Consider the following 12,105-nt stretch of genomic DNA (forward strand, 5'->3'; position numbering starts at 1 on the left):
TGTACTTTCCTCTCATGCTGATTTGTTGTGTGCAGATTTTTCTTTCTTTCAAAATGGGGAGCTAGCCCCAGCCTAGATGCGCACGGCCATTTCATTTTATTTCAAAGTACGAGATGTTCAAAGTTCACATCCAAGGATCACATAAGGTTGAGTGCAGAATTGGGTTTAGTTACAAACAACGGGCAATCTGAAGGTATATATGATGCCCCCATAGGGGGCCTCACAGCGATTAGCGATTCTGGACCATTGGATCTTGCCAGCAGGTGTTAGATGGGGAATCTCGTCCGTTCATTCGGGCCAGCAACACGTAGGTATAAAAGGAGACAGAAAACCCTAGCCGCCGGCCCGCCAATCCCCGAGCGGGTTCGTCCTCCCCAATCCCTCGCTCGCGCCTCCTCCCCCAATAGCTCGCGTCCGCGTCCCACCTCGAAAAACCAGCCAACCGACGATCTCGTCCCCATGGCGGCCGCGACGGCGACGGCGGCGGAGGAGGAGGCGCGGCTGCTGCGGCTGGAGGAGCAGGCGGAGCACGGCGGCGGCGGCGCCTGGGAGTACCTCTCCCTCGCCCGCAGGCTCCGCGCGCGCCGCCCCGCCCCGTCCTCCGCCTCGGCCTCGCCCTCCTCATCGACGCGTCCGCCCGCTCCCGCCTCGCCGCTGAACGTAACACCCCTCCTCCTCCTCTCTCACCCCTCCCCTTCTCGCACGCGCTGCCGCCGCGATCGGTTTGGTAGGTAGATCTCTCTCCCGCGCGTCTCCGATCTGCCCCGCGGGATGTCCCGGAGCCGGTTGCTGGCCTGTGCTTCGACCCCTTCCGCATCAGACCGTGTCTCTACGGGATCTGCCGCTGAATCGAAGCCTTCTGGTCTTGGTGGTTTTTTTTGTTTGTTTGTCTGTCGCCTGCAAGCAACTATTTAAACTGTGCATCTCTGAAACTATAGTAGCACCTATTCTCAAAGCGAAAGTTAGAACTTTCAGTGATCTGTACGTTATCATCTTGCCATGTGCTTGTCTAAATAAGAAAATAGCAGACTAAGGCTATTATTTGGTTGCCAAGTTATTATGATGACCATACTACTGTTGTATGCGAAGCTGTGAACAGAGAATCTTGCTTTTGGTTTTGGTGCATGTGCATGCTATTTATTTATTTTTTGCACTTGGGTAATATATTTCTGAACAACTCAATCATAGAGACTTCACTTGCGGAATATTCTGAAGCTGTAAATTTGGATTTTGTTATCATAGATGTCGTTTATTTAATAGCTAAACCCATACACAGTAGACAGTACAAATTTAGTTATGAAGTTTCAGTCTAAAATGATGACCTTTTTTTCGTAAAATGTTAGCAACTCTAAAACATATAGGTTCATCGTGAGTATATCTGAAGAAATTTAGGCATCTAGCTTGGATTCATCTAAAAAATTCAAATGTATGCATTAGATTTCAGTGTGCTTCTCAGTAATGTGGTCAATTAGAGAGTTAAACATTTCACCTTATGTCTGAAACATTTTGTTATCAATTTAGCATGGCTACTCTGAATATGGGAGGTACATGCTGTCACTCCATTATGGCAGTGAGCTGTATAGCCGCCGGGCGAGCAGTGGTGGCTGGCCGGAGCACCGCAGACTGTCGCTCGCACCGCCGCCGCTTGTCCTGCTGTCGCTTGGAGCAGTGGCTAGTGAGCTCCGTCAGTCCTACACGTCTCCTATTGTTCCTAAAAAAGATAGTGTATATTCCTATGAAGATTTTGCAGCAACAGAGAAGTTGACCTCTAGGATGGAGGCAGCGGGAGAGCACTGCCGGCAGACAGCAGGGATTGAAGTGTGGATGACAACAAAGCACATGCGGTCAGCAGCGGCCGGAAGAGGCAAGTGGACTGCGTCACGCGTGAGTCGGGTGACGACGTCATGTTCTCACTCTACACCACCTTGCCTAAAGCGAAGGTAATAGATTTAATCTTTTCCGCTGCTCAAATTTACAGTAGTGTTGCCCCTTTTCCATCTATATTGCTCTGTTTATATTGTTCTATGTATATTGAGCAGGTCAAAAACGAAGAAGTCTGACTTTATTTTGTATTGCTGGTGGTTTATTTAAAAGGAAGATATGATATCTAGGTAACTGCAAGGCATTTATGTGTCCAGTATTGACTCTGAAACTTATTTGGGCCACTGGTTAACCATTATAACATTGGTTATTTCCGAAACATCATGTAGTCATTATCATGGTCTGTACCCAATTTCAAATTTTTCGAGGGCTGATTGATGTAATTTCCAGCTTACAGTTTACCTAGATGTCATTTCTGCTAATATACTACAGGTGTATTGTTTGACTTTATCCTTTTCTAGATTTAAGTTTGCTAGGTTTATTCCATTTCTTACAGTTACTTTTTTGGCAGATTTTTTGCTAAACCTGGGTGTTTCTTATATGAAAAGGTTCACTTTTGCATCAAGGTAAACCTTCCGCTTTCCATTATGTGTTTGTGTAGTTGCATCTGGCGGTTTAGGTCATGCATTCATTGTTCTTTGCAATTTGCAACCCATATTTGGATATCATCAAATCATATACTTTGAGAAATACAAACTGCAGTTATATCATACTTTTAGGTTTGAAAGCATTTATAGGAACAGTCAACTTTAACTATTTTCCTTTTTGGTGTCTACAACATTTTTATGTACTTTGTTTGCAGCGTGGGATCCAGTTTCATTATTTCATGGTTTTATGCAGACCTATTTTATTGTAATACTGCTTGCTAGCACATAAAAATATCCATATTTTATTTGGCAGTGGGAAGCCAAATTTATTTTGTTCAATTTGTGCACGTTAATCAGACCTGCTTTTTGTATAGTTTTTCGTTCAAGAAAGAGGGAACTCAGTCATGCACTTTACTTGGCCAGCAATGGTGTTTTAGAATTACTATGTGATTTTATTTTACATTCCTTGTCTTTATATCGTTACTGTGATGGAACCAAATACCACTTGCACATGTGTGTGTGTGTGTGTGTGTGTGTGTGTGTGTGTGTGTGTGTGTGTGTGTGTGATGTCCTTCTGCACATTGGCCAAATTTAATCGATAGTTCTACCTTATATTATGGTGCATTCTCATTCATCTCAATATTTATCATTAACTGATGTTATGACCAGCTTGGTTGATGCTCTGGGCTGTTACCTTGCTTGCTCCAGATCCATTTTATTCTTGTCTGCCTCCTAATTTACTATTGTTTATCAGGTTCAGTCAAGTGATGATGATTATGCGGATTCGGATGACACCACACCTAAACACCATATTATCAGTCACCTGTTCTGCATCTCCGGTATTCTAATAAAGCTACCAGTAATCCCTATATTGCATATAAAGCGTGAGCGAGAACTAGAAAGGAAACCTAGGTTCACTGGCATCCGTGTCGGTAACATAGTACATGCACTCAATTAGCGGATCCTAGCTTACAATGACATCTGACTGATGCACCTGTTGGATACTCGCTTACGGGTTTGTTGACATAGGAACGTGGAGAGTGCAGCTTAATTGTGCTTTAGTTGGTTAATCTGTGAAATTATTTTTTCCTCCCATTCTTGCATTAGTTAATTGATCAATTTTTAACTTAAGTGGTTAAATTTCAGGGTCACATATGGGCACAGGACCTGTTACAACAAATACTTCGCCACCAACTGGAAAAATTTGGGTACATTCTGGAGAATGTAAGATGTTGAATGTTGATACGCCAGTATTATTTTGGGTGTTATGTGGTGTCAGATTATGCAAGCATCGGAATTTTGAACGAAAATAGTGGTCTTAGGGTCCTCATAATGGAGATAATATACAGTCAAGCCCGGTCGACTATGCGAGCCCTTGGTTCTGAGGTAGCTCCATTATTTGTGTGCCTTGCTTTTCTTGTCCATGTTACTCATTCAAATTCATCGAGGCAAGAGTTGGAAAAAAAATTGATGGTATGAACCCAGCCATATGGTATCAGGATGGTCTTAATTCTCTTATGGATTTGATTTTTGAGTATAATTTTATGATTAGACCCAGGCCTGAAATTATTAGAAGAGCTGTTCCAGATCTAAAACTATTAAAAGAGCTATATATGGTGCCTATTTCCAGGTATGAAACTATTATCGTTGATGCCATTTATTTAAGGGCTAACTCCATACACAATACCAGTTTAGTTATGAAGTTTCAGTTTCAGTTTCAGGCTAAGAAAATGAATTTTTGTTCATAAGATGTTAGCAATTCAAAAACATGGAGGGTTGTTCATCGTGAATTTATCTGAATAAATTGAGGCATCTAGATTGGGTTCATCTAAAAAAGTAAACATACGAATAAGATTTCTGTGTGCTTTTCGGTGCATGTGGTCAATTAGAGAGTTAAGCATTTAATGTGCTAGGACTAGATGGTTAACCATCTCTCTTACTTAGATACCTGTGATTGGGTTAATCTTTGTTCTTTGGTTATTAACTAATAGACTATAGAACAATGGTATTTTTTTTCCGGTACATTATGATGCTAATAACATAGTACTGTTTATACATTTTTTTGGACGATGCTTGCTTAGAAAATTCATGCGCATCCAGGAGTTCATTTCTTGGATGATGTTTGTGCTAAATACCAAGTCGCACCACAAGAGCCTGGGGGCGTGCTGATTGTTTGCCTTTTCTGTTTCACAACAGCTAGGCATTGCTAATTTTGGCTGATGAATCACTCCCTCATCTATTAAAAAGTGCCTGGCTGTTTGAGATAATCACGACTGGCAAATTTCATGGAGATGATCTGATAGAATGAAGTAGCAACAATCAGTACATTATGGTTGTTTTATGAAAACTGACCGTGTTATCAGGTTGGTTAGACTTATGTGTAATTTAGTGTTCGTTCCAGAGTAATCATATTTATGACACGGTCTCTATTGTTCTCTATGAACGCTACTGTTGTTGTAGTGCTAACTAGAGGTATGTACCTACACAGACCCTCAAGTATTGAAGAGTAATATAATTTTACTGGCCGTTTAAATAGACAACTCAAAATAATGTAACGAAAATTACCAATGCAAGATGGCTCTGCGTAAGGAAGTCCTTGCGATTTGACTAAATATTCTGGCACCACATCATCACCATCAACTTTGGTAGCGCTATTGGCAAATACATGCTCAACCTGGAGATTTGTATTTCAGAATGGGTACAAATACAATACTTGAAGACAATGTACAGATGGTCTAAAATTGTAATTAAGGTGATACCTTCCTATATTGCTTAATAAGGTTTCCTTGCCTACATCATGCACCCCAGCCTGATAGATGAAGAAATTACCAGAAGGCATGGATCTGATAGAGAATAATATGCTATTATTTAACATATCATGATAACATATTATTTTTCTAAGCATGCATATGCATTTCTTCTGCATCCTTCAAAATTAGCTTCTGGTAATTGTTTATTTTCTGGATACACAGGTGCAACTGACAGTTGTCCGGCTGCAACTAGAAGGCATCCCTCATCTGCACAATGGAAATAGCAACAATAAGTGAAGACTCGCAGTTGCAATCTCACTAGAAAATTGAGATGAAAAGGAAGAAAAGGAAAATTGTCGAAATATCGTGAGATTCCAGGCTTCAGTAAGAACGTAGGTTGGAGCTGCACGGAGACCAACGGAGGTTGACGAAGAGGCCAGGGCTGGAAGTGTTGGAGAGAGACCCTAGACTGCAGCTGAGTCTTATGGAGGTTGTGTTGTCTGCCTAGGGTCCATGAGGCAGCTGTTTGTTCGCCGCCCATGGCTGCTTCGGCTTGCGTCAACCACGTCGGCTTGGGGAGTTGCCAGAAGAGGGAAATATCAGGGGCGTGCTGCAGTAGAAGTCGTCGACGACATCGATGGAGAAGGTGCAGCCCCTGAGGCGAGAGGCGGGGATGCAGGTGTGTGAGCTGCCGCTTGTTGTCGGTTGGGAGAAAGGGGATGTGAGGACGACAGAGGGAGATACAAAGTGGAGAGGGTGGGTGTTGAAGCAGCGCAACACAAACTGTGGCCGTGGCCTGTCCCGAAGCCGTCCAAGAAACTGCAGAATTGAGTATGGGATGCATCCACATCAAAACTAATTATAAGAATCTGGTCACAGGCACTTTAGAGCCGCGAGTGGCATTTGACACCTCAAGGTGTTACTTATCGTGATATTCGATCGTTTGTTCCATTAAATTTTATTTCAGCAGAGTTTTTGTTTTGCCAAAGAGGCTGTAATAAGCCCATGCCCTTGCAGCCTACGGTGCTAGGCAGACTGATCCTGACGATGTTCATGTGATGGTGGCTAGAGAATTAGTTGTGCCTGTCTAAGGGAATAGATTTGTTTCAGCCAAAAAAAAATAGCTCGCCTAAAAATGTGCACCAAAAAACAGAGTTAGCTTAAAATATGCTCTGCTAGGATAATTTGCTGGTTTTAACTGAACTTAAATCTATTAGTATTGGAAGTATTTTTTGAACAAATGTCCTTTCATAAAATTGCCGACAAATTATTATTGATGTGTATCAAAAATTTGTAATCCTTCCATCATGCGGTCTGTGGACTTTACTCATAGTAGTTTTTCATGCATTGTTAATTTATTGGTTGCCAAATCTGTTAATAAAATCATTCCTCGGTTCCAAATTGCATATAAGCATTTTCTACTCTGTCCTTGATTTTGTGTGTTTTATTCTAATAACTACACTCTATCGACTTCATTTTGTAGAAACATATTATCATACGATGTTGTTTTTGTTCTTTCCTTACTTCTTTTGCTCTTCACAGAACCATTAGCTCTTGGTTGTTGTAATATATCCCCATATTTTTGGGCTATGTATAAGTCTTTGATGCTCGGTTTGTACTTCCGTGTTTGATCATAATTTAGTTATAGCGACAACTTACTGTAAAACAAAAAAAATTACCAGGAATATTTCAAAACGATCATCGGTGCGTGCTACCGGGGTCGCGCGCCAAGGCGCGCATCAAAATCTAGTGAATGTTGATGCTCATGACCTAGCTAGAGCTGCCGTTTCTCTTAAAAAAGGGTGCTATGTTTGGTTGTCGGGTACGCTAGGTATCACATGTACTATTGTCAACATTATGAATGAATGAAGCCTGTGTTCTCCCTAAATAAATACTAAGCGTAGGGGTACCGACATCCCGATCAGGTATCATTCCAGGCAGGATTATTATGTTTCTTCCTCTAGCAACGAGAGTTCCACGTTCATGGCGGGTAGTCTCCCATCAAACACGGAAACTTTAACTTTTAGAATCAGCCTCCTAGACAACATCAACCACCGGGGCTGGACCAAAACCTCGGGGATGACTATATGGTAACTTGGTTGCGAAAGGTGTTGGTGTTCAGTCTAGTTGGCTCTCTCAGGTTTACAATCTGAATCAGCTTCTCTAGGAGGTACCTCTGCATTTTTAATTTGGATCAAGCTCAACAAAGGCTACATAAATCACAATGACAAATGGCGTGATGGTCATCAGACTTTTGAAGAACTAGGTTTTCAGTGCAGTTTTCGGTGAATTTGATGATGGCTAATATGAAGGTAACCAAAATTTTAGCAACAACCATGTCAACAACAACATTATAATGGTTATTGTGGTTCTTGAGTAACTTATTGTTGTGCCGGTTTGGTGGTGGTAGGATAACTAGAGGGCGATTGATTCGGACTACCGAGAGAGAGCAGAATGAGCAGCTTGTGGAGCAAGGTGTGACGACCATAGCTCAGGGTGTGTAGTTGTACCACTGTACCATTAGCTACTATCCAGAAGGTAGTGTCAGTACCCACGCCTCAAGGAGCTCAAATTATGGACATTTCTTCGTTAGATGGATATGCACTCGGACTTGTGTCAAGAGGACAAAAATAGGCGGACAAGGTTTTATGTTTCAGATGTGATAAAACTGTACATTTGTCCCAGTACTGCTCGGCCATTTTATGCATCTATTGTGAGAAGGCAACCCACCAGGCTAAAGATTGCCCTCTTCTTTCGATGTCTCAACCTACATCAATCACATATGGGCTTTGTCGACCTGAGTTGTTGTTTACTGAGGTTCGTGCGTCAGCGGAAAGTTCTTTCAAACATAACAGTAGGAAGGTTTTGGCAGGATTTGTATGGATGGGGATTCAGTGAAGACACAATAATTCCTTAAAGAACTTGAGTGGATCGTACATAGAGAGTTTCAATGGGATGTTCGACATGCAGGGGAATTATTTCAGAGCGGTCTTCTTTTAAAGGATGATCCAACTAGGCTTAGGAAGATTGCAAATATTCATATTGAGGGTATGAGCATGTTTTTGCATTTTGAGGAGTGGAAAAGTTTCAATTGGCAGAGGTTTGGGTCATAGTTTCTGAACCTGATTAAACTTAGTCCGGGATTAAGTTACCTAGTTGCCTCGATTTCTAAGTTACAGAAATTATTGTGCGGGTGAGTTTCCTTCATACTATTCATTTGAAACTTATTTTTTTTATAAGCTACATACTTTTAAATTTGCAAATGAAAAATGATACCCACATACATACGTGCATTCTCTGCGTGCAAAAACTTTATTTGAAAATTTTGGAAGTCCAATAGTAAGATTTTTGTGCCGGTACAGTAAACTGGTTCCCAGGTCCTGTATTGTATTTCTAGCCAACGGACGGTGTTCTTTTTTTTTTTGAATGAGGGCAAAAGCTTTGCCCATTCATTGATTAAGAAGGAGTTTACAAGAAAGTAAAAGGTTCCAAAAAATATTACAATTACTCTCGCGGCATCAATTGACTCAAATGCTTAGCACCGGCTATAACCCAAAGCTTTGCCTCTTTTGTGATCCTCTCGAAGATGATTTGCGATGTGGCACGCTTATTCTTGAAGACCCTATCATTTCTCTCATTCCAAATCTCCCAAATAATGAGCATGGCAAGCGATGTCATCCCCTTGCGGTTTTGGCCCGAGGATATCAAAGTCCACCATTCCGTGAAGGTTAGGCCCGCCCAAGCGTTTGTATTTATAGAATGAATATCAAAACTCTCTTTAGCCTTGTCCCAAAGACGTAAGGAGACGCGGCAATGAACAAGAAGGTGGTCGACGGATTCAAGGCATTGGTTGCAAAGTGGACAAGCTCCACAATTTGGCCAACCCCGCTTGGCCAAACGATCGGCGGTCCAAATTCTATTTTGGTAGACAAGCCAAATGAACAACTTAATCTTGGGAGGTGCCCACATCTTCCACATTGACTTGTATAAGCTTGAGTAGGTGAGTCCCATGAATTGTAAATTGTAGGCGGACTTGGTGGTGTAGTGTCCACTCTCGGTGAGCTTCCATGAGATGTCATCATCAACGTTTTCATTGAGGTTGAAGTTTTGAATGAGAGTCCAAAGCTCAACGAATTGGGCAAGGTGCTCGAAAGTAAAATCTTCCCCAAGCGCAACTTTATTCACCCAAGCATTTTCATGAAGAGCTTGTGCCACCTTCCAATTTTTTCGCTTTGAAGAGGCATAAATAAGCGGTGCGACCTCTATAGGCTTTTTCCCCGCAAGCCAAGGAGCAAACCAAAACGGTGTTTTGGACCCATTGCCGACCGTGATTGTGGTGGCGGCGTAGAAGAGATCCATATCTTGGTCGGAGCATGGGTTACCGGAGCCAATCCAAATTTTGCTAGGGTCTTTCCATTCCAACCAAGGCCACCGAAGACGTAGCGCCGTGGCAAATTTTGCGGTATGAAGGATGTCAAGGCCACCAAACTTCTTCGGGCGACAAACAATCTCCCAATTTACTTTACATTTAGCACCCGTAGTGTGCTCTTTCGCCGACCAAATGAATGCTCTTTCAATCTTGTTGATGAAGGAGATAGTTTCCATCGGAATGGATAGAGGTGTCAAGTGGTAGATGGCTTGGGAGGCGATGACGGATTTGATCAAAGCGGAACGGCCGGCCATAGAAATGTACTTTCCATTCCAAGTAGGTAGCTTGCCGGCGCACTTATCCTCAAGATGTTGGATATCTTTCCGCTTAAGGCATTTAACCGTAAGGGGCAACCCAAGGTATCTCATTGGGAAGGACTCTCTCTTGGCCGGAATGTCAAGGAGGATGTCATCAAGGTTGAGATCTCCGCAACGTATTGGAACAACGGAGCTTTTGTGGAAGTTTGTGCAAAGACCGGTAACTTTCCCGAAGTCATAGAGGATATGGGCGAGGTTTTGGACATCTTCTTTTAAGGGCGCAACAAAAATAGCCGCATCATCCGCATATAGTGATGTGCGGAGGATGTGGCCTCTACCCCGGAGCTTGTGAAGAATGTCGTGGGTAGTTGCTTTCTCCAAAATTTGGGCTAAGGTGTCTATGGCAAGGACAAAGAGAAGTGGCGAGAGGGGGTCTCCTTGCCTTAGCCCGCGGCCAAGCCTAAAAGGAGGGCCGGCCACCCCATTAAGTAGAACCCTAGAGGTGGCTGTGTTGAGTAGAGCAACAATCCAATTCCGGAAGCGAGCCGGGAATCCCCTTTTTGCAAGAAGATTAATAAGGTACCCCCATCGGATGGAGTCAAAAGCTTTCCGAATGTCAAGCTTGAAGAGAAGGGCCGGGGTTTTGTTCTTGTGAAATCTAACGGACGGTGTTCTAGCTCCTTATATTTTTGACGCCTTGCGATGTCCTTCACTTATTTGCTACTGTATCCGGGATGGCAAATCTGTCGTACGTGTTCCCTCACCAGTGTTTCGTCGGTCCACAGCTCGTGCGTGCAGCGGGGCGCTGCGTGTGCACTTTCGGAAAAGGAGCGCTCAGGCACGGCCATCACGCACCAGACTAGCCACCATGCACCTACAGCTCTCATCTCCTTTGTATGTTTCTTCGTTAACACACGAAGAGACCTTGGCTTTGGCCGCCTCACTTGGAAGCAAACAACCAAACTCGCGACGCCAAGACGGATGGACGGACGAGCTTCGTTTACAGCACTGCTCGTTTGTCGCCAGGTTGCTCAGATTAAGTACTTGTTGACAGCTAGCCTGATGACTAACGGCGTGATGCAATGCTTCTAAGATTTGATTTCCTAGACGTAGGAATAGCAACAAATCTCGAATCTGCTAGAATTGTGTGCGGTTCACAAGAGTCTAGAAATTTTCTACGATCAAAATAACCAACTTGTTTCTTTTAGACAAAAGGCATTACACCCAACTTGAAGGTCGAGGCCCTCGCTCATCCGTGATGTCAGACCATTGCAAAAGACACGTCGTGAAACTAGGCAAACCGCGTGAGAAAGATCACGCTTTTGTCATGTCCCGGCTTGCCCTCGTTGCGGTGTCATCCACCTCCACCTCCAAAGAAGGCTCCTTCCCTTCTTGCCCTAGATCAAAGGGCGCCGCACCGTCGAGATGCAGAGCAGCTCGTCATAGAGCACACATGAGCACAAAATATGTGTTGCCAAGGAAAATAAAATTTGAGCATACCCACATTTTAACATGAGATCCACTCGGACATCGTCGTTGCCAACAACACAAACCATCCAACGCGACGTAAGCTCTAGGATGAGGTCGCCAAAAAAAGACACAACAAGAAGAAATGGCAACCGAACTACCGTGAAAGGCATGGACTAGCAAAAGCCGCTCTCTCTCAGTCACCACCACCGAGTCACTACCGTCGGAGAGGGGAACCCTATCCCCTCTCGTGTAGGCTTGAGGGCACCAACCCGCCGGCAAACAAGAACCACACATGGCTGGAGAACCTAGCAATTAGAGGATCACCGACCGAACACAACTTCACGGTCACATAAAATCAGACCACACCGCCACCAACCAACACACTACTCGTTCACTGCCCCTAGTCCCAAGGCGACCTCTCCAAGGAGGAAATGATGCCAGATTGCTTTCTCCGACCAATCCGAGGGATTTAGGATTTTTTTCTCAAGAACATGGGAGGATGGATGGAAGGTGGACCTCGACGCCACCTTCAAGGAGGGGGATGGTGCTCAAAGAATCATCGTCATCATGACAACTTGATGGTGCTTATTGTTACGCCGACTTCACATTGTTGGGAACCCCAAGAGGAAGGTATGATGAGCACAATAGCAAGTTTTTCCTCAGTAAGAAACCAAGATTTAATCGACCATTAGAAGAAATGCATGACTTCTAAGGGTGTTACTGGCTGACTA

The 12,105-nt window shown here is 43.5% G+C and overlaps 1 protein-coding gene across 12 annotated transcripts; it reads left to right on the forward strand.

Annotated features, from left to right (window-relative positions):
* The first annotated feature begins 605 nt into the window (after positions 1–605).
* On the forward strand, positions 606–6,309 carry LOC124676621. Of its 12 annotated transcripts, none has more exons than XR_006993821.1 (8): positions 668–1,940; positions 2,040–2,111; positions 2,393–2,447; positions 3,223–3,307; positions 3,615–3,941; positions 4,021–4,098; positions 4,665–4,831; positions 5,441–6,309. XR_006993821.1 is itself a non-coding variant. In XM_047212692.1 (5 exons), exons 1-5 carry the CDS (start codon positions 2,288–2,290, stop codon positions 5,500–5,502), a joined length of 306 nt encoding a protein of 101 aa, XP_047068648.1. In that variant the 5' UTR covers positions 2,124–2,287; the 3' UTR covers positions 5,503–6,309. The 12 variants fall into 12 exon arrangements, 1 of the variants encoding a protein (XP_047068648.1); XR_006993855.1 differs by having other exon boundaries at positions 4,027–4,098; XR_006993806.1 differs by adding an exon at positions 606–660 and having other exon boundaries at positions 1,751–1,940; positions 3,615–4,831.
* The last annotated feature ends 5,796 nt before the right edge of the window (positions 6,310–12,105 follow it).

Source organism: Lolium rigidum, chromosome 1 (genome assembly GCF_022539505.1).
Source record: "Lolium rigidum isolate FL_2022 chromosome 1, APGP_CSIRO_Lrig_0.1, whole genome shotgun sequence".
NCBI lineage: Eukaryota > Viridiplantae > Streptophyta > Magnoliopsida > Poales > Poaceae > Lolium > Lolium rigidum.

Excerpts from the sequence above, each read along its gene's own strand:
- LOC124676621 (XM_047212692.1), top strand. The coding sequence starts at position 2,288 with ATGTCATTTCTGCTAATATACTACAG. Across the intron at positions 3,308-3,614 it reads TCACCTGTTCTGCATCTCCG|GGTCACATATGGGCACAGGA; the intron begins GTATTCTAATAA and ends GTTAAATTTCAG. Across the intron at positions 3,693-5,440 it reads TTGGGTACATTCTGGAGAAT|GTGCAACTGACAGTTGTCCG; the intron begins GTAAGATGTTGA and ends CTGGATACACAG.